The sequence below is a fragment of the Schistocerca gregaria genome, chromosome 8 (assembly GCF_023897955.1).
Source record: "Schistocerca gregaria isolate iqSchGreg1 chromosome 8, iqSchGreg1.2, whole genome shotgun sequence".
NCBI lineage: Eukaryota > Metazoa > Arthropoda > Insecta > Orthoptera > Acrididae > Schistocerca > Schistocerca gregaria.
This window is the reverse complement of record NC_064927.1, coordinates 270,563,725-270,587,175: the sequence shown is the minus strand read 5'-3', so window position 1 is coordinate 270,587,175 and position 23,451 is coordinate 270,563,725. Positions and strand designations below refer to the sequence as shown.

The 23,451-nt window shown below is 43.8% G+C and overlaps 1 protein-coding gene across 1 annotated transcript in view; it reads right to left on the bottom strand.

Moving 5' to 3' along the window:
* LOC126285145 (uncharacterized) overlaps window positions 1-23,451 on the bottom strand; it is a 47,172-nt gene that overhangs the window by 5,479 nt on the left and 18,242 nt on the right. Inside the window, exon 2 of the mRNA XM_049984461.1 lies at window positions 6,142-6,899. Within this exon, the coding sequence (XP_049840418.1) occupies window positions 6,142-6,899 (758 nt within the window). The remainder of the gene's footprint in view (window positions 1-6,141; window positions 6,900-23,451) is intronic.

Sequence of the window (23,451 nt, the reverse complement as noted above, 5' to 3'; positions counted from 1 at the left end):
TACTTCTTTCACTGTTTCTATAATTGCTTCACTGATCTCATCAGAGTTTCCCCATCTGCTTTGTGTGAACATTTTTAATAAAATCGCTCTTGTTGTGCCGTCCGTTGTACCCGACCGGTTCTAGGCGCTTCACTCCGGAAATGCCCGGCTGTTACGGTAGCAGGTTCGAATCCTGCCTCGGGCATGGATGTGAACGATGTCGTTATGTCAGTTAGGTTTAAGTAGTTCTAAGTTCTAGGGGACTGATGACCTCAGAAATTAAGTCCCATAGTACTAAGAGCCATTTGAACACCGCATTATGATATGTAATTAAGCTCAAATATTTGTAACTGATAGCACTTTCTTATACTCCCTTTGTTTTCCACACGGTTACGTTTGCAACTAAAAATTAGGTATAAAATAAAAATTATACATAGGGAACATTACTGCTGGTAAAAGACCAGGTATCAGTCCATCACCATCATTCCTACGGGATTCTACATAATGACATTGAGAGACATTAGTTTGGTGTACTACAAGGCTGAATATAAAATGAAATTTAAGCTCATCGATTAGATGACATCAGTCATTCACCAGAACAAGGGAGAAAGTCTAATATCTTCCCACAAGATTTCATCACTTTTTGAATACCTAGAAAACACCGATTTACACATTCTCCAGATAATTTAGGGCATTACTCTGAAAATGTTCTGTAATTATACAGGGTTACGTATTAGTACCTCCAGGGTTTCGGAAGACGAGTGAGCGAGAAACTATGAGAAATCACCACATGACTGTGGTCGGAGTGATTCTGAAATTTTCGTTTCTTAACACGCACCGTGACGCCGCTGTAGATGACACCATGAAAGCGCAAAAGTGTAAGCAATTTCTCCACTTTGTATTGTAACATCGAAATAGTTCGCGTCCGAAAGCAGGCAATGCAATGAACGGATTTGTAAAACGAGCTCCATCGCTCCTTCTCGCTGCAGTGACTTGAATGAAATCACAGACATACTGACGTATGATACATTACACAGCTCCCATACTGAGCACCTTTAATGTGAGTTAAGATTTTGGAGGGAAAGTGTGTGCACTGATTTGCTGAGCTTATGTATGCCTCGTAGTTCTCACGGGATTAGCCGAGCACCCGCATCTCGTGGTCGTGCGGTAGCATTCTCGCTTCCCACGCCCCTGGGTTCGATTCCCGGCGGGGTCAGGGATTTTCTCTGCCTCGTGATGGCTGGGTGTTATATGCTGTCCTTAGGTTAGTTAGGTTTAAGTAGTTCTAAGTTCTAGGGGACTGATGACCATAGATGTTAAGCCCATAGTGCTCCGAGCCATTCGAACCATTTTTTTGATTTGCCGAGCGGTCTTGGGCGCTGCAGTCCTGGACTGTGCGGCTAGTCCCGGCGGAGGTTCGAGTCCTCCCTCGGGCATGAGCGTGTGTGTTTGTCCTTAGGATAATTTAGGTTAAGTAGTGTGTAAGCTTAGCAGTTAAGTCCCATAAGATTTCACACACATTTGAACATTTTTTGCGTAATCATTGTAAGCTCTGGAGGCACTTACGAGTAATTACGGATTTGTATTTTCGGAAGGATACCAATAGTGTTCTTTTTGTCTTGTTGTTGGACTAGTATCGGCACGCGCCCATCTAGAACGGCATCTGTTCTGCAGAAAACGAAATACGATGTGCAGTCACACTGCGCTGACTGTCAATGCTAGAGGTCAAAGCGCTATAACCACTCAGACGGAGGGTATATAAAGTGCCAGGGGGACATGAAAAACAGTGCAGTCGTTGTCGTAAAGTGGAAACTGAGTGATTTATGAGACGTCCGAAACGACATGATCATCAGCTTTCACGCCAAAAGTGGAATCATTTTCAAATCGGCTAAATCTGTAAATGCCATTATTCAAAACGAGCGCCAGGACAGCATGGAGCTCAACGGGTCATAGATGACAGTGGTGATCGACGGTGGTAGAGCAAAGCTAGCTTTGGGGTGTGGCAGGTCTTTGGAGGCGGCAAAATTGTGTATTTTAATATGATTGACAAGGAAAAATTGATAAAATGAAAGTTTTGCGTGAGTGGAGAAGTAGTGTGAGAATAAGTGGGAAATAGAGATCATTCATAAAGTTTAGTATCTTACTGGAAATCTATGGTATTGCAAAACGGATGCCAAATGAAACTCTTGAGTTAATCGCCTAGGGAGCGTCTTTCAAAATAGCAAAGTTTACTATTGGCAGTTTCTACCATGTACCTACACAATACTTGAAATATACTTACGTCAGTTTGAAAGACCCTACAGAAACGAAAATCTTTATAATAGAGAGGTAAAAATAAATGTCGGCATATGACAGCGTAACAATTGCTATACAACATCCTTAAACACCCATGGCAGTATCCTGAGAAAACACTTTGTAACAAATAAATAAAGAAAAAGTAAAATTTGGACTATCTTCACATGCCGTAGTGTCTGGAACGAGACACGTGATTTTGAAGTGTTTACGCGTTGAAAGATGCATGGAAGTCTTTCCCCACCACTCCATCTCCTTTGGACCTGCCATTTACATTGCTCTTCTTCCTCCGACGCTCTTCTTACAAGTTTTCAGTTTCTTTTCCTTTCTTTGTGTTAAAGCCTTAACCATTTGTCGCGAAATCATTCGAAATAAATATATTATGTACTACAGACACACTAAATGAGCACCGCCGATTTATACACTCCCATTCCAACAAATAAAACATTTACACTTACGTCACTCTGTGCCATGACACTCTGCTTTGTACAGCAGAAGCAACGATGATACCGCCGACAATGCAATACTCAGCTGTGTGAGTTGCTACAGGTCTCGCGCGGCAGCTGTCTTCGGTTATGCCACTCGTCTGCACGGCTGTGGCACAAAATTACCTCTCCCGGTTTCCATCAATCGATGGTTGACAGTTTCACTGTAAGGAAAAAGAAAAGGAAAAACGTGTTTGTCGCTGATTCAGGTCTGTATGTACTGTGCTTGTTAGAGCCATATTTCATTTATCACACAAAAATTTGTTTTTTACTATTAACTTCGAACAATAATGATGTACGTGAAAAACACTTTGTCGTTGGACTTACCATTCCTGTTGTAGCCTGACCAGAAGAAACAACCGCAACGATCGTGTTAAAAGTTAATATCTGTACATTCACCTGACAGAACCCAGCGATTTGTGATTTAAAGTGAAAAGGCTTCCTTCCTGAGGCAAGAAGTGTTTTCAGCGGGCTACATAGCGAATGTTATAAACTCTTACAATGTGTAACGGCAGGAGGTGCCTCTCAGGAAGGCAGTATAGAAAAAAATGAGCTCAAAACAAAGTGCAGATCAAAAATAGAAACTTTCGTTACATAAATGTCTTCAACCCGAAGGTCGTTTTGGTTAAGACGATACATGCACGAATACAGATGCAAACATAAATCTAGGTAAGACTTCGGTACGTGGAGATGTAACATCAGCACAGATTAAACTGGACACTGTGCGCGAACTCTCTAAAGAATGCGATGCTGTTCCAGCTCATTCTATCAACTGTATATCTCAAGATCAATTGCCTTCGTGCGCAAGAGGCCGCACCAATCGTTCCTTTCGGACTATCTTGCACCTTTCCGCTGGTACTGTATGGATGCTGTGACTCGCAAATGCTTATTCACAGATTAAAAACATGGAATATGCCCTCGTCAGAAGACAATACACTTGCCGAGAAAGTAAGACTCCGATCAATTTCGCCCATAACACCACATCCATCCATCAATCCATCCGATCAATTCCTTCAAGCATTTCACATGCAAATCCATAGCGCGTTTGCTTGTCATCGTGCTTCGTGACCTGCGGAATCTGCACCTCGTATTCATGCAGGTGCAACCGCTTTTTATGGACCTCATGCACAGTTGCGCTTGGTTTCTGAAGTTACCGTGTAGCCTAATGAATTGATTTAAGCTGATTTCGTTGGAATGCTTAGCGGAAATTCTCTTCTCGTTCTTCAGAGACCGTCCATCTGCAGGCCGCTTTAGAATGCTGCCAGTGTCCCGAAACTGCCTATGCTATGCTGATATCCTCTTGGTTTCTGGCGCTACGATCTTGTAAACAGAATGAAACTTCCTATGCACTATCACAATGGATTTACAGTCATGTACCAAAACACAGTTTGTGCCTTCTCTGAACTGATGCCATTTTCGCTTGGGCAAGCAACAATGAAACAACGTTAAATGCAACAAACAATGAAAAAAATTAGGCAGCAACGGCACTGAAAGGAGAAGTGAGATCTGAAGCAAATGAAGATTTACTTCTATTTTACAGATCCCGATACTGTCCGACAATTAAAAAAAAAAGGGGGGGAGGCGAGGTGTGAGCAGGACTCGGGCAATGAGGGTTCTGTACAAACTTAATTATGTATGTAGATAATTCATCAACCTCAGGAATCGAGAATCTCAACGATTTTGCCTGGTATCTATATCGACACTGATAAGACATTGCTCCTTGGAGTTTCAAGTTTGTATCAAAATCCGTACAGTAGCTCCTGAGACTAGCTTTGTCACACAATAAGTGAGCAGGGGATTTTAGTTTATATATGTATAGATAGAAGAGTTAATAAAATATTTTATTTTATTTACTAAAACATGACTACAAATTACATTTTATGTCTGCATTCAGTAACATTTTCTTATTACACTTTTGATGGACTTTGAGTGCAATGTAAGTTATAATGGCAAAAAGATATTTTCCGTGTAAAGTAATTACAAAGTAACAATTTTTGTTTTTTTCCTATATTTGTACTGTGAAACCTTGCTTCTTGCCTATTTCGTGAAACTAGGTCAACGGTTTTGATGAGTGAGTTTCCGAGTACCAAATATGTATTTGAACTTTATACGCCTACGCATTGCTGAGAGAAAGTGGTCTAACCAGACGGCCATACATACACATGGATAAAAAATGGACAAAGAAATATTTTTTCGTGTGATGTAAATTCAAATTAACAATTTTCAAAATTTTTCCTTAACTTGTGCTATGAAATTTTGCTTTTTGCCAAATTTAAAGATTCCGGGGCAAAGTGAAGTGACCTGTATGTCTTGATGAGTTATTATGAAATGCATGACCGAAGAAACATTGCATCTTACTCCTTAACAACACAGGAACTGCTATTTCCTCTTTATTCTCTAATACCAGGCTCTCGACTCTCAGTAAATGATGGTGATGTTTCGTTTGCGGGGCGCTCAACTGCGCTGTCCTTAGCACCCGGACAAATTCCAATTTTTACGTACTCAAATTTTTCACGCAATCCTATCGAGCCACTGACACGGATGATGATGATGATGATGATGATGATGATGATGATGATGATGATGATGATGATGATGATGATGATGATGATGATGATGACAGCACAACCACGCAGTCCCCGCGCAGAGAAAATCCCAAATCTGGCCGGGAATCGAACCTGGGACCCTGTGATCCAGAGCCAGCAACGCTAGCCACGAGCTTCGGACTCTCTCAGTAAATCTGTCCCTCCTGGACGGGAATGTACGGAAAGTACGAGTACCGGGTGTGACTTATGGACGACATATGGAAGTTTAAGTGTGTCCGTAGTTCGTGCTCGGATGGCCGAAGTGGGAAATCCTGTTCTAATTCCCAGTCCAGTACAAATTTTCATTTCCATCAATCCAATATGCATCCGAGGGTGGTACATATTCAAAACTACAAATACATTTCCTGTATTAAATGAGTGAGTTCGGGAGTATCAAGATAGGTCACATAAGAGGCCATTTCTTTTTGTAGCATTGAGTTCAAACTTATCGTTTTTTACACAGACAAGGAACCATAGACATTAGTATGTGACATAAATCTCAGCTTGAGGAAAAGGATTTTTGGCAGCTGGACAGACAGATGGAAGTCAACAAAGTGATCCTGTGAGGGTTTCGGTTTTGCCGTTTGAGGCACAGAACCCTAAAAATAAATGGGTTCTCTTGGACACCTTACAAGACATATTTTCAGTATTTGCAAGCCGCAGAGCGCCATTTCTTTTTTCTTTTATTTCCTTTATCGAGTTTAGATTCCTCCCAAGGTGGGCGGGCTGGGAGCAGCTTAGTACGCTGTACTCCAGCCTACAGAATTTGTTTTTTTAAAAAATGAAGATAAATCTGCGACTTGGAAATCTGCGACTTGGAAATCTGCGACTTGGAAATCTGCGACTTGGAAATCTGCGACTTGGAAATCTGCGACTTGGAAATCTGCGACTTGGAAATCTGCGACTTGGAAATCTGCGACTTGGAAATCTGCGACTTGGAAATCTGCGACTTGGAAATCTGCGACTTGGAAATCTGCGACTTGGAAATCTGCGACTTGGAAATCTGCGACTTGGAAATCTGCGACTTGGAAATCTGCGACTTGGAAATCTGCGACTTGGAAATCTGCGACTTGGAAATCTGCGACTTGGAAATCTGCGACTTGGAAATCTGCGACTTGGAAATCTGCGACTTGGAAATCTGCGACTTGGAAATCTGCGACTTGGAAATCTGCGACTTGGAAATCTGCGACTTGGAAATCTGCGACTTGGAAATCTGCGACTTGGAAATCTGCGACTTGGAAATCTGCGACTTGGAAATCTGCGACTTGGAAATCTGCGACTTGGAAATCTGCGACTTGGAAATCTGCGACTTGGAAATCTGCGACTTGGAAATCTGCGACTTGGAAATCTGCGACTTGGAAATCTGCGACTTGGAAATCTGCGACTTGGAAATCTGCGACTTGGAAATCTGCGACTTGGAAATCTGCGACTTGGAAATCTGCGACTTGGAAATCTGCGACTTGGAAATCTGCGACTTGGAAATCTGCGACTTGGAAATCTGCGACTTGGAAATCTGCGACTTGGAAATCTGCGACTTGGAAATCTGCGACTTGGAAATCTAGTAGACAGACAGTTAAAAACATGGCGACAATCTGGTTTCTGTGCACAAGAGATATAAAAATCACACCCAGCAACAGCTTGATTTCGGTTTGCAACGCTTTGGAAAGATGCACAACATTGAACACTGCACTAAAAGTTGGCACAAATGTCACACCACAGCTGAGGGCAGACGGGGGGAACCTGGATAGATGATGGGAAAGAAAAGGGGGAAAGGAAAGGAGAAACGAAGGTGGGGGAGGGGGCAAGGAGCCGACGGTGGACGAGGACTCAAAGGGGGGAGCAGTGAACAGATGTGAGAGGAAGTGGAGGGGAATGCAAAAGACCTCGGGGGAGGGGGTGTAGAGAAGGGTGACAGAGAGAGAGTATGACGGAAAAAACAAGATGGAAGAATGGGGGGAGGGGGTTAGGGGAGCTCAGGGAAAGGACGGAGGAAAGGAGGAGGAGACGAGGATCAGAGTTGATAGGAGGGATAAATGGAGGGGGAGAGAGCATCATCTGGGAGGGGGAGTTGATGGAAGCCACCTTGGGAAAGGAGATGAAGGGTGTAGAGGTGGAGGGTAGGGGGGACACAACAGTGAAGGCGCGGCAGAGGGCAGGGGTTCGAGAGGAGCAACCAGGGGATGAGGGGGATCAAGGTGGCGGGAGGTGTAGAGTATGCGGATATGTTCGAGGAGCCATGTATTACGCACGCACTCGCCATTTTTATCTTCAAATAACGTATTTTAAAAAATTAAGCCAAGGTAAATGACTGTCGGCGTTGCTACAACACGAAAACACGTTCATGGTTGAGACTGTGCGTGTGTGCGTGTAGCTGCGTACGTCCTGGCTGACGTCAGTTAAACAAATCCAGGCCGAGGGAATGTGAGGCGGCCTCTGGTGTTAGCCTACACGCGGCAGAGCTAATATGGCGTGCAAGACAAGCCATCCAGGGGTTTCGGCCATCGTCCTCAGGCCACGGTGGCGCTACGCGCTGCCGGGTCGGGAGGCCCACTTTAGATGCAAAGCGACGCCCCTCAAGGCTGCCCGGGATTTGGACGTCGGAATGAAGGACTGCGGCGAGGCGCGGGGCGACGTCACTGGGCGTTCCGCTCGCAGATAGATTTATTACAGAAATAGTGGAGTAATAATAAGCGAGCCGTAAACTTAACTGCGTCAGGTTACAGGTGGGAAGACCATAATCGTAAATACTGTTTAAAGTGCCGTGTGGTCTTCATTACTTCCTTTTATTTTTCCGGCAGTTTTCGAGTTTGTAGCTTCTGCAAGTAAACAAAAATCGGTCTGGATGGAAAGTATCATTTTTCTCTCTCGTGCCCACGACATTGCAGTCACACTGGCTATTAGGTTTCCCTGAGCTTCCCATAATCGCTTCACGCTTGTATGGCTCCTCCGAACAGAACACTCCAGTTCCCTTTATCACTCTCGTCCAGTTGATCTAGTACCGCGTCTCGGGTAATCTGAACAAAGACTGGCCTGTGTGGATCCTTGTCCACTTTATTTTCCCAAATTTCAGTATGGACTAAAACACTAGAAAATAATTGAAACAATTAGTAAAAAGAGTAATAGCTACAGCAGAACCAGGGCTGATTCTAGAAGTCGGTCAACGAGGGGGCTAATGGGGGGGGGGGGGGAGGGGGGAAGGAGGGGGAGGGGGAGGGGGTTTGCGGAATATCGCTTAACAAAAGGAGAGTTTGGGTCCTCTAACGACAAGCTGGTAAAATTTAGTGTTGCTTAAAGTAGTAAAGTGGTACCTGTTTTGGAGTCAGGGTAAAAAATGTGGTTTAATAAATAATTAGACGCCTATTTTAAGTTAAATGATATTTATTGGTCCACTCTTATTCTTTTGTTAAAATGTGTTTGAAATACATTGTAACGTATATTACTACATAATTATTTTTTAAAAAAATACTCGAGTCTGTTGGAAAAATATATTCGCTGATTTCTGAAGTCATTTTGTACAGTGTAATATGATACTCCAGTGGGGGGGGGGGGGGGGCGGCGGCTATAGCCCCCATACCTCCCCCCTTGCCACCGCCCCTGAGCAGAACTATACTAGGTTACAGCCTGTCCTGCATGAAACATTGGACTTCCCACCGCATTGTGAAACACTAGTATCGTGTATTTAAGGTTCTCGCTTTCCTATGAGGCTTTTGTAGCGAGTCATATGAAACTAGCTGACAAATCCGGCATTTCTCGGGTATTAGTTTTCCAACTTTCTGTTAGAAACGAAAACTTTCTGTTAGAAATTCATTTTCATGTATTCGTAATAACACCTACGCAATCACGGAAGTCGTACAAAGAAACAGGCATAATTTACAGATATATATAAATACAGTGTCCAAAATAAGAGACATAGAATTCCTGTGTACTGGGTGCAGCTGTTCGGTTGTCTACAGTGCGACATTTTAAACGTCTCTACGGTAACGCCTCTTCAGAACTCAATAGAAAGTTACTGTTTCTGCCTACAGCCGTTTGCGCTCCGCGGTTGAAAGCTGTCAAGAGCACAGCCAGATGTCAGGGATTTCTTTAATTTGATTAGATTGCAGGAGTGTCAAATTTTCTTTCTGGTGTGTAAGGAAGTTCCCGTACCCACATTTCGCCATTTAGCCCGTGCACTTTCCAACTTCTGCTCAACACACTTACTCAACATCAGCTCGGTCCTAGTACGTACATGTGTCTGACAAAATCTGGACCTCTTAGTTAACCACAAGAGCCTACTACTAATCGCGAAAGCACATGTAAGTAATGTGAAAAATTAGATGGTACCTTACACAGAATGGCACAGGAAAATGGGAACTTTTGAAATGCGTAGTGGCAGCCATCTACAGTCCGCATCGTTGCGGTACAGAGACCTTGAGCTCTAAACGGTATTGCAATTTAGTAATCATTGTCCAACAGCGTTCTTTTTGCCGTAAATATATTTTACATAAACGGCACCTTGCAAAAGGAGCAGAAGGCGTTTCGACGCTTTGATAACTTGCAGCTTCACGGCCGATCTCTCTCGAAACACGAGGTAAAAAACTTGGTTTAAAAATTTAGAAGAGATTGAATCCGCTCTAAAAGAGACCAACGAGACTACCGTGAATTGCTCGTAGTCCACAGAATACCTTACGCCACGATTTTAAACATGGCTGAAACAGGAACTGTTGAAAACCTTGAGGGTAAATGATGACAGCCAAAACAGTTGCAGGATAAAGATTTATTAAAATTCTTGGCGAAGGTTTCAGTATATATAAATATACGTTCATCAGAAGTAAAATGTCCTGAACAGGAGGACACTTTCATTAGCAAAAACTTAGCATCGGAAATGATATAAAGTAACACTATAGCTTAAGTAACCGTAAAATTACCAGAGTATTACAGGAACAAAAACTTAGTCACTTATTAAAATTACATCCTGTGATGGAGATAAATAAAACAATTGTGCCAAAGACGTCGTCAGTAGTTAAGACATCATCTCCATTTATACAACATGATTATGGACACAGGGTCAATGCGAACACAGTTTAGCATCATATCTCGCCTATGAACAACAGTGACGAGAGTGTGGAAGCCCTAGGGCAGATGGTTTCGCCGAGAGAGGGCCCTTGTGGTATGTGCTAGACACTCGTGCACATTAAAATCCATGGATACATATACATGCGCATTAAATTATTAAAAGTTGTGTTAATTCAAACCTCCTGTCTTAATAAATAAAATATATCAGAACCATTTAAAAACATCTATGTAAAATATAAAATATACAACTAATTTACCTGTGTCCTTTTTCTTTATCATTTCCGATACTAAGTTTTTGCTAATGAAAGTGTCTTCCAGTTCAGGATATTTTATTTTGATAAAGGTATATTTATATGTACCGAAACCTTGGTCAAGAATATTAATAAACCTTTCTCCTGCAACTGTTTTGGCTGCCATCATTTACCGTGAAGATACCTTACTTCAGTCTTACGGAGTCTACAGCGTTCAATCCTTAAGCGGCGTGCAGGGTGTCCCGAGAGTGTTAACTGAATTCTCAATTGTGATTCAAAATTCGTCCGTATAAGCTGCAGATGGTGCAAAAGCTAAAGGATAACGATTGCCTGCTGCAATTACGAGAAATGTAAAGGACAAGGCAAGCTGTGGATGTCAGATGAGGCCTATCTTCATCGCATAGGTTACGTGAATAAACAGAACTACCGTTACTGAGTAGACAACAGCCGTAATGAAGTTTATAAACGCCCTTTACACACCAGTTAGGTGACATTATAGTGTGGAGACTCGTCACACGGGCTCATTTTCTAAAATGAAGACCGGATCACAGTGGTCGTCTCTTATGTATGTTGAGGTGCTGCAATCTTTTGTTGCACCTGCACTGAACAATATTCCACAACTTCGCGAAACCGGGTTTCAACAGGATGGCAATCAATGGCAGCTGTGCGCGAATTGTTCGGTAACCGTGTCATCGCAAGAGTCTTTAGGTCGAGTCCACACGACCCGGCCAAGGACCCTGGATGAAATGAAACCAAGGATTAAAGACGAAATTCGTTGCATGCCAACTGAGATGTTGCAGCACTCATTGTGGAACCTCAGGAGCAAGCTGGAAGGACGCGCACACAGCGTGCGACGCTACCTACAGCACGTAATTTTCAAACAATAATAATCCGGATCACAGTCTCTTAACAGGAAAGTTGTAGTGGTACAAATACACTCCTGGAAATTGAAATAAGAACACCGTGAATTCATTGTCCCAGGAAGGGGAAACTTCATTGACACATTCCTGGGGTCAGATACATCACATGATCACACTGACAGAACCACAGGCACATAGATACAGGCAACAGAGCATGCACAATGTCGGCACTAGTACATTGTATATCCACCTTTCGCAGCAATGCAGGCTGCTAGTCTCCCATGGAGACGATCGTAGAGATGCTGGATGTAGTCGTGTGGAACGGCTTGCCATGCCATTTCCACCTGGCGCCTCAGTTGGACCAACGGTCGTGCTGGACGTGCAGACCGCGTGAGACGACGCTTCATCCAGTCCCAAACATGCTCAATGGGGGACAGATCCGGAGATCTTGCTGGCCAGGGTAGTTGACTTAGACCTTCTAGAGCACGTTGGGTGGCACGGGATACATGCGGACGAGCATTGTCCTGTTGGAACAGCAAGTTCCCTTGCCGGTCTAGGAATGGTAGAACGATGGGTTCGATGACGGTTTGGATGTACCGTGCACTATTCAGTGTCCCCTCGACGATCACCAGAGGTGTACGGCCAGTGTAGGAGATCGCTCCCCACACCATGATGCCGGGTGTTGGCCCTGTGTGCCTCGGTCGTATGCAGTCCTGATTGTGGCGCTCACCTGCACGGCGCCAAACACGCATACGACCATCATTGGCACCAAGGCAGAAGCGACTCTCATCGCTGAAGATGACACGTCTCCATTCGTCCCTCCATTCACGCCTGTCGCGACACCACTGGAGGCGGGCTGCACGATGTTTGGGCGTGAGCGGAAGACGGCCTAACGGTGTGCGGGACCGTAGCCCAGCTTCTTGGAGACGGTTGCGAATGGTCCTGGCCGATACCCCAGGAGCAACAGTGTCCCTAATTTGCTGGGAAGTGGCGGTGCGGCCCCCTACGGCACTGCGTAGGATCCTACGGGCTTGGCGTGCATCCGTGCGTCGCTGCGGTCCGGTTCCAGGTCTACGGGCACGTGCACCTTCCGCCGACCACTGGCGACAACATCGATGTACTGTGGAGACCTCACGCCCCACGTGTTGAGCAATTCGGCGGTACGTCCACCCGACCTCCCTCATGCCCACTATACACCCTCGCTCAAAGTCCGTCAACTGCACATACGGTTCACGTCCACGCTGTCGCGGCATGCTACCAGTGTTAAAGACTGCGATGGAGCTCCGTATGCCACGGTAAACTGGCTGACACTGACGGCGGCGGTGCACAAATGCTGCGCAGCTAGCGCCATTCGACGGCCAACACCGCGGTTCCTGGTGTGTCCGCTGTGCCGTGCGTGTGATCATTGCTTGTACAGCCCTCTCGCAGTGTCCGGAGCAAGTATAGTGGGTCTGACGCACCGGTGTCAATGTGTTCTTTTTTCCATTTCCAGGAGTGTAGTTGTAAGACGTGTATATTTCTTTTGTGAAACCACAATTTATGAAAGATGTTTATATTTTATTAATATGATTAAGTAGTAATAATTAATATTTGTCATGTTGGAAATAATTGTGGTAGCAGGGAATGTCTGCACCAAAGTATTGTTGGCGGGAGAGGCCGCACTTTAGCGATCGTAGGAAGTCTGTAGTAAGCGAGATAATGAAGCGAGTCGGTAGCAGGTCAGAAGCGAGAGGTTGAGAGGAGCGGTGTGCCTGTCAGCCACCAACTATGATTTACAAGAGATTATAAACGGATGTACAGAGACATCAGCTAACAGCCAACAGTAAATATTTGAACAATCGGTTTCAGAATATAATTAATTTTTGCCAGAAATATTGCATTACTGATTGTAATGCAAAATTTTATTGCGGTCAAGATAAAGTTTAACTATGAATTACGTAACTTCAGTCAAATTAATTAAATAATGTCAGATTTGCTGTTAAAGAGTAACGTCAGCTTTGGTAATAAATACAGCCACTTATTATGACAGCCCACCAGCAATTCGATGAAACAGTCAGATGGCGATCCAGTAACAGTAAAAAAGCTGAGGAACAGTTTTGGGTTATTGCAGGTAACGACTGAGGGCCACTTTTAATAAGCAGCATTTAAATTTGTATGCCAAGGTTGAGAAAGAGAATTAATTTCAAAGGGAAGGTTTCATTTGTTATTATTAAGCAAGAGACAGAAATCCTAAGGGAAGTTCAAAATAGTTCAAATGGCTCTCAGCACTATGGGACTTAACTGAGGTCATCAGTCCCCTAGAACTTAGAACTACTTAAACCTAACTAACCTAAGGAGATCACACACATCCATGCCCGAGGCATGATTCAAACCTGAAACCGTAGCGGTCACGCGGTTCCAGACTGTAGCGCCTACAGCCGCTCGGCCACCTCGGCAGGCTCTAAGGGAAGGTTTCATAGGTTATTGTAGAAGGGAAGGTTGCGTAACAAAAGATATATAGAGGAGACGGGAAGATTTCATTGTCATACGTTTGCTTGGATTTATCTATTTTTACTGGATGTTCCCAAAGTTCTCCTCTGGTTTTATCATCATGTACCACTATGCAAGATCTCAGGACAGCTTGGTGAGACTGCACAATATTTCGACTTAACTTGTCCCATATTTTCTGTCCACACTTGTATGACCTGGTATCGTTGGTCATGTATTGCGTACAAACCGAGATATTCACGGATGAAATTGTTCGCACGTGGGACCACTGCTTCAGAATATGAAATATTCATTTCCCACTGGTGTATTAACTGCATAATTTCGCCATTCTCGCGTAAGTTGCGGTAGACCAGTGCTGCGTATAATGTGCATACTGATCGACGCCTCTATTTGCGGTAATGCTTTGCACGATATTCTCGTGTTGACAGCGGGAGACTCGTAAATTGTTTCACCTGCGTAAAGGCGGGGAATTAATTTGGTCTCATTAAAATAAACTTTTTCTATTACAGTCTACTGTAATTACGCAATGCTAGGTGTACTGTGGAACGTGCGTTTCAGATATGCGAATACTCTTGCGTGGGACGTGGGCACAGTTTCAGGTACTTCACTATTCAAACTTCGTGAATCGACTTTCTAGTCTACACAGTAGTTTTCTACAGGTAATTATATGTTCTGACACGACCTTTATGGCCGTCTGTTTAATATTCAGAGAAAACTTGGGCACCGTTTCCGTTTCCGTTTTCGTGTGAGCGTGTGTGTTTTTGGGTTGCGCAGATATCACACTCGTAGGATGGTAGTTGGCATTCTGATCCGCGCGTAGCGTAATGAATTTGTAATTACATCCGAAAGTCCAAAATTACTTCTGACGTCTTAGTTAACAGTTGTTGCGAATGAGGTTAATACTAGGTTTCTATACACTGCCACAAACCGTACGGCTCACACTATATATGAATGAATACTTGTTACCCATTATGGTTAGCTCAATCACAGACGAAAAGTCTGTCAATAGCTTTATCCGTTTCTCTCTTCTTATGGGCTTTATTCGAGAATTCATGATATATGATTAATTACTGTAGTCCTTCACTGCAATAAGTTGCATTTCTGCTAGTGTGTCATCTTCCTTTGCAAAAACGTTTTTTGTCTTAACTGAGGTCGGGGGGAAATTTCATATTACAAAATTGTTAAGGCTTTCGTGGCCACTTGTCGACAAACTGCCCATTGCCTTCTGTCTCGGGTTCTTCGGCCGACGTTCATCTAATGATTTTACTGACGTTCCGCCAGCACGAGTGGCTGGCATTGTCAAAGATTCATCCTCTATTGACGTCTTCTCTGCCGGTGAAGATACAGAGAAACCTGCGCAACACAGAAGCCCTACCACCTCCGCTACATGGATTACCAAAGATCCGTAAGAACAACGTTCCACTAAGACCGATTGTTAGCGCTCCTGCCTCACCGACGTATAAGTTGGCAAAACACTTGGCCTCTCTGCTCCAGCCACACGTGGGGAAGACCGACACATACATAAACGACTCAGGACATTTGATTGAGAAGCTGAAGAAACTTAAACTTGCACCACATGACATCCTGGTCATCTTTGAGGTTGTTTCTTTGTTTACGAAAGTGCCACTCAGTGACGCTCTGGAGCACATCGGTTCCATTTTCCCGCAAGACGTCACAAATCTCTTCCATGCATGTTTCACCCCGAGATATCTCACGTGAAATGGCGATTTCTACGAACAGCTGCAAGGCGTCGCCATGGAAAGACCTCTGAGTCCAGTGGTGGCCAACTTCTTCATGGAACAATTCGAAGCACAGGCACTGGACTTGGCGACTTGCAACCCTAAGGTGTGGTACAAATACGTCGATATACTTTCGTGGTGTGGAGGCATGGTGAAGAACAGCTCGGTGACTTCCTAAGACACTTGAACTGCTTCAATGCCAACATAAAATTTACTACAGAAGTAGAAAAGGACAAAAAACTGCCATTTCCAGATGTGCTGGTCACAAGGAATGGCGAAAACGTGGGACACAGCGTGTATAGAAAACCGACACATACGGACCGATAACTGCACAAACTATCAAACCACCACCCGAGCCAGAAAAGAGGCATGATTAATACGCTCGTAACGCGAGCAGGACGAATAAGTGAGCCGCAGCACCTCAGGCGCGAAATAAAACACCTGGAAAGTGTTCTGAGGAGCAATGGTTACGCCACAAATTATATTATATGTGTAACAAAGCCAAACACTCGGCGAAGTAAGGAATCAGAAAAAGGAATGTCGGGTACGGCCTTTCTGCCGTACGTTCCCAGAGTGACTAATAGAATCAGCCGAATAATGCGCAAACATGGTGTAAAGACGATTTTCAAACGACAAGGAAAATCAAAATGTGTCTTAGATCGGCAAAGGAGAAAATGAACCCACTTGCAATGTAGGGAATGTACAGCATACCGTGCACATGTCGGAATGACTGGACGATCAATCAACACCAGGATCAAAGAACACGAACGACATTGCAGGTTGGGGCAGGTGGAGAAATCGGCCGTGGCAGAGCACGCACTGAGCGAGACCGACCACATAATAAAATTCGCCGACACGGAAGTTCAGGCTGTAGAGAAGCACTATTACACGCGCTTGTTCAGAGAAGCTGTAGAAATACAGAAACACGCGAACAGTTTCAACAAGAAAGAGGAAAGCCTTGACGTAAACGGATCCTGGCTTCCCGTACTGCAGCGAACGACCTTCGCAGGTAGCAAGAGGAGAACCGCAACGGAAATGACGGCAGAGAAGCCCTCGGACGTTGGCGCGCCTGGTACATATAGTCTGCGGCCGCGAGATCGGCTCTCGTTCACCACCGACAATGGAGGGTGAAGCTTTGACAATGCCAGCCACTCGTGCTGGCGAAATGTCTGTAAAATCATTGGATGAACGTCGGCCGAAGAACCCGAGACAGAAGCCAATAGGCAGTTTGTCAAATTGCATGTTACATGGCGTGAGGCTGACTTATGTACATTAGAGAATCTATCGCGAAGACCTTCAGTATTGAAGGGACTATAAGTATTCCCCTGTTCATTATTCGTAGAACTATGTTTCGTTCATTTATTGTGGGACATATAAAATTCGTCGTCTTCTGAGTAAAAAAAAATAAGGATTCACAATCTCAAGTCCATAGTAGCTCCTATGCACCATTCAGGAGTGTACAAAATCACTTGTGATACGTGTTCCGTTTATTGTACAGGACTCACTGGAAGGTATAAAGTGTCGGCTACAAGGAACACTTATTGTAAAAAAGAGGCACTAATGTACACCATTTCACTTTTGCTGATCATCTGCTAATTTCACGACACAAACCGAAACGGGTTGAAGAAATTTCCATTTTATATAGAGAAAAGAAAGGTCAGTGGCTCGATGTACTTCAAGAGTTTGGAGATTTTCAAGCATATTTCTAAAAGCGATGACTTCATCCTCAGTCAACAGCTGCAACTACTTAACAAAAGTTTTTTCAGTGGTTTCAATCCGCTGCTCGCGGACTTTTGATTCCCCTGTTTTTACTAAATTTTCCTGCGTTTAGTTCATAAACACAATCATCTTCGAATCTCATAGATAAGTACTACTAATGTTACCATCATGCAGATATTTTCTGGATTTACAGCTGTTCGTAAAGAAATTTTTCTATATTATTCTGTCCTTCACGTAAGAGTAATTTCTGTAAACATAATAGGTGGCTTTTATTTATACTTAAAGTGCCTGACTACTGTGTATTTTCAAAAATACATTAACCTCTCTTCCTTATATTTTGTTTTTAAAACTGTCGGTTTTTTCCAAATATTTCTGTTATAATGTATCAAAAGGGGCACATGTCACTGTCCGCGCCAGATAAGCGGCGCAACTTCTGTTGTTTTCGTCCAGCAATGTAAACCACTGGGCCTATCAGTCTGATGACGTTACTAACTAGGCACACGTGGCAAAGGCTGCAACGATTTATTTAATTTTTGATTTGAGCACAGCTGCTCTAAATTCGGGCCTTTTCTTTTTCGCAATGTAATTTTACGTAAGTAACCTTTGTAGCTCATGACAATTTTCGTCTTGGTTCAAATGGATCTAAACACTATGGGACCTAACATCAGAGGTCAGCACGCCCTTAGACTTAGAACTACTTAAAACTAACTAACATAAGGACATTACACACATCCATGCCCAAGGCAGGATTCTAACCTGCGACTGTAGCAGCAGCGCGATTCCGGACTGAAGCGCCTAGTAGCCGGCGTGTAGTCTTGGTTAATGTGTTCTATTTTTGCCACACGAAATGTTCTTTGTATTATTTTACATGGTTTATCAAACTTTCTTCCTGATAAAGACACCCTTAGTACGTGTCAAAACCTAGTCATTGTACCAAACAGTAATTTGTCACCGGTTAACTGCATAATCTTATGTTGAAAGCAATATACGGTTGCTGAGTAACAGCCATATTTAAAACTGATTGATTCATTGATGAAACTAATTTACACTCCTGGAAATTGAAAAAAGAACACCGTGAATTCATTGTCCCAGGAAGGGGAAACTTTATTGACACATTCCTGGGGTCAGATACATCACATGATCACTCTGACAGAACCACAGGCACATAGACACAGGCAACAGAGCATGCACAATGTCGGCACTAGTACAGTGTATATCCACCTTTCGCAGCAATGCAGGCTGCTATTCTCCCATGGAGACGATCGTAGAGATGCTGGATGTAGTCGTGTGGAACGGCTTGCCATGCCATTTCCACCTGGCGCCTCAGTTGGACCAGCGTTCGTGCTGGTCGTGCAGACCACGTGAGACGACACTTCATCCAGTCCCAAACATGCTCAATGGGGGACAGATCCGGAGATCTTGCTGACCAGGGTAGTTGACTTACACCTTCTAGAGCACGTTGGGTGGCACGGGATACATGCGGACGTGCATTGTCCTGTTGGAACAGCAAGTTCCCTTGCCGGTCTAGGAATGGTAAATGGGTTCGATGACGGTTTGGATGTACCGTGCACTATTCAGTGTCCCCTCGACGATCACCAGAGGTGTACGGCCAGTGTAGGAGATCGCTCCCCACACCATGATGCCGGGTGTTGGCCCTGTGTGCCTCGGTCGTATGCAGTCCTGATTGTGGCGCTCACCTGCACGGCGCCAAACACGCATACGACCATCATTGGCACCAAGGCAGAAGCGACTCTCATCGCTGAAAACGACACGTCTCCATTCGTCCCTTCATTCACGCCTGTCGCGACACCACTGGAGGCGGGCTGCACGATGTTGGGGCGTGAGCGGAAGACGGCCTAACGGTGTGCGGGACCGTAGCCCAGCTTCATGGAGACGGTTGCGAATGGTCCTGGCCGATACCCCAGGAGCAACAGTGTCCCTAATTTGCTGGGAAGTGGCGGTGCGGTCCCCTACGGCACTGCGTAGGGTCCTACGGTCTTGGTGTGCATCCGTGCGTCGTTGCGGTCCGGTCCCAGGTCGACAGGCACGTGCACCCTCCGCCGACCACTGGCGACAACATCGATGTACTGTGGAGCCCTCACGCCCCATGTATTGAGCAATTCTGCGGTACGTCCACCTGGCCTCCCGCATGCCCACTATACGCCCTCGCTCAAAGTCCGTCAACTGCACATACGGTTCACGTCCACGCTGTCGCGGCATGCTACCAGTGTTAAAGACTGCGATGGAGCTCCGTATGCCACGGCAAACTGGCTGACACTGACGGCGGCGGTGCACAAATGCTGCGCAGCTAGCGCCATTCGACGGCCAACACCGCGGTTCCTGGTGTGTCCGCTGTGCCGTGCGTGTGATCATTGCTTGTACAGCCCTCTCGCAGTGTCCGGAGCAAGTATGGTGGGTCTGACACACCGTTGTCAATGTGTTCTTTTTTCCATTTCCAGGAGTGTATTTTTAAATGATCATCATCATTATTATTATGACAATTTTGGAGTTTAAGTGAACCAACTTTGGATGACTCTAATGTTGATTATGTAATTTATTAACAATTATTCTTTTCTCAGTTACTATCGTTAAAGAGCGATACTCACAATATACTTACTTTGTGCTTTGTACCATACATGTACGGCAGTAACAATGAGACTTATATGTAGCAAACGAAGAATATATCATGAAAATATATTCTCCAAGTTCTAGATAGTTCCTGCAATAGAGACACAAATGAAAAAATTGACATTATGACACAACAGTGACTACTCAAGGAGTACTATAGTGCTATACACATTATTATTATTATTATTATTATTATTATTATTATTAGAAGAAGAAGAAGAAGAAGAAGAAGAAGAAGAAGAAGAATGGTCAGACTCAATTCATTAACAATCAGAAATTTTCCAGTTTGTTAGTTTAGAAAGAGGATACCGGCAATGAAGTGTTGTACAAACAGCAAGTACGGTGCATACATTTTAACGTGTTTGATTTTAGGTGGGGTACGGGTTGCAGATGAAGCAAGTGCCGCCAGCAGTAGTGCAGGAGAAGTACGAGTATGTTTTGTACCAAGTGCTTGGCATCAGTATTGAGAGTTAGCTTCATTATCTGAGAAAGAATTGTAGGTAATACTCGCAATGCACTGGGAACAATTTGATATTTCACCTTAAAACACTCACCCGCGCGCGCGCGGAGAGAAATATGGCATTCAAGATTTTTGACGATGATAGCAGTGAAAGTAAAAACAAAGAAATGAATGGATTTGGAGCATGATTTATGATGCGCATTCACTTAGAACAATTCACGCATCTCTTAATAACACATCTACAGAAACTAAATGTCATTTACCTTTCATAATTTTAAATCTAAGTGTTCAAAGAAATTTTCTTAATTCCAAAGTTTAATATATGTGCTGAAGTTGCTGATGCGGCGATAGCGGATCTGAGGGGAGAAAGATGGTGGTGGGAGGGGGCGGGGGTGTTGCAAGCAAATACTTGATTGCACTCAGAGGTAGTGGTCTAGGAAAGGTACTGCTCCAGAAGGTACGACGGCAGGCTGTTAAGCATCTCTAGCCTCAACAATGAGTTTTACGGTCTGTTGTTTTGGAATGTGCGGCAGCTTAGCTGAAGTTCTTTGGGAGCGTTGAAACGTTGTCGGACGCAAACTTCTGGTCGGTGAAAACGAAGTCCTGTACTAAAACTTACGGTCGCGTTCGGACGAATACTCGATGGTAGTTGCACCTAGGAAGTGCCGTCCAAAACCGACGTTCCATAAGAATCTTGTGGCGATCTTAACACAATTATTAAATAACAACGTTTGACAATGGATGTAATGAAGTATAGGTTGACTTTTACACAGAAGATTACACCGACTAACCATTTTTTACAATGCTATTTATTTATTTATTTATTTAAATAACGCCGTTCCGGTTTCAAACCGACTGGTTCATCTTCAGACGGCTATTTCACATTTTACATTAGCTTTTACCTTTGTTGCCTCACCTGACGAAACATCATTCGGGTGGTGGTGCCGATGAAGAATCCGCGCCATTATGTTTCAGTGCAGGTTGCTTATCTTGCAGCAGCGAAAACTGTATAATGCTTTTTGTGTGTATATGTATATACAACCATAGCGCCATCTTGTTTCCTCCTTCAAGTTAGACGTGTTTCCGTCTTTTTAGGTTTTTTTTCGTTTGATACTTATTTCGTGAGATATTTGGCCCGGTCACTATCAATGGACCACCCTATATATATTACTGACAACCTTGGGAGAGCCAGTCCTGACAAAACTCTACCATCTGGTGAGCAAGATGTATGAGACAGACGAAATACCCTCAGACGTAAAGAAGAATATAATAATCCTAATCTCAAAGAAAGCAGGTGTTCACAGATGTGAAAATTACCGAACTATCAGTTTAATAAGTCACAGCTGCAAAATACTAACACGAATTCTTTACAGACGAATGGAAAAACTTGTAGAAGTCGACCTCGGGGAAGATCAGTCTGGATTCCGTAGAAATATTGGAACACGTGAGGCAATACTGACCCTGCGGCATATCTTAGAAGAAAGATTAAGGAAAGGCAAACCTACTTTTCTACCACTTGTAGACTTAGAGAAAGCTTTTGGCAGTGTTGACTGGAATACTCACTTTCAAATTCTGAAGGTGGCAGGGGTAAAATACAGAGATATTGTATATTGTATATTGAGCAAGCAGTAAAGGAAACAAAAGAAAAATTTGGAGTAGGTATTAAAATCCAGGGAGAAGAAATAAAAAGTCTGAGGTTCGCCGATGACATTGTAATTCTGTCAGAGACAGCAAAGGACTTCGAAGTTGAGTGGAATGGACAGTGTCATGAAAGGAGGGTAGAAGATGAACATCATCAAAAGCAAAACGAGGATAATGGAATGTAGTCGAATTAAGTCGGGTGATGCTGAGGGAATTAGATAAGGAAATGGGACACTTAAAGTAGTAAACGAGTTTTGCTATTTGGGGAGCAAAATAACTGATGATGGTCGAAGTAGAGAGGATATAAAATGTAGACTTGCAATGGCAAGGAAAGCGTTTCTTAAGAAGAGAAATTTGTTAACATCGAGTATTGATTTAAGTGTCAGGAAGACGTTCCTCAAAGTATTTGTATGGAGTGTAGCCATGTATGGAAGTGAAACGTGGACGATAAATAGCTTAGACAAGAAGAGAATAGAAGCTTTCGAATTGTGGTGCTACAGAAGAATGCTAAAGATTAGATGTGTTGATCACATAACTAATGATGAGGTATTGAATAGAATTGGGGACAGGAGGAGCTTGTGGCACAACTTGACTAGAAGAAGGGATCGGTTGGTAGGACATGGTCTGAGACATCGAGGGATCATCAATTTAGTATTGGAGGGCAGTGTGGAGGGTAAAAATCGTAGGAGGAGGCCAAGAGATGAATACACTAAGCAGATTCAGAAGGACGTAGGTTGCAGTAGGTAATGGGAGATGAAGAAGCTTGCACAGGATAGAATAGCATGGAGAGCTGCATCAAACCAGTCTCTCAGGACTGAAGACCACCCTCACACAGAAGTTTCAACACATCCATGTTAACTAGTCATCTAAAAATGAAACCCCTACGAGACCCACATTCTCACCTTGTATGTCCACACACTACATTCGTAGTGTCGCACCCCAACACACTTATTACTCGTGGAATACATCCTTACCATGTCCCGTAAGAGTTCGGGGAATATGTGTGCATCCGCACAGTAGAAGAACGTCATGGCCGGTGTTGCCACAACTATATATTTGTTTTGGATATGGTGTCCGTTCTTTCGGACTTGTCCTGCAGCCGTCTAGAACTCTTATGGGACTTGGTAAGAAGTCTACAAGGATGAAGTATTCTGCTACACATGCATATAATCTGTTCTGGTACCCTAAAGTTATTGGTGAGTTTCGCTTGTATACTTTCATTTTTTCTTTACATTGTTTTAAAAGTTCTAATAGACGTACAACTAATACT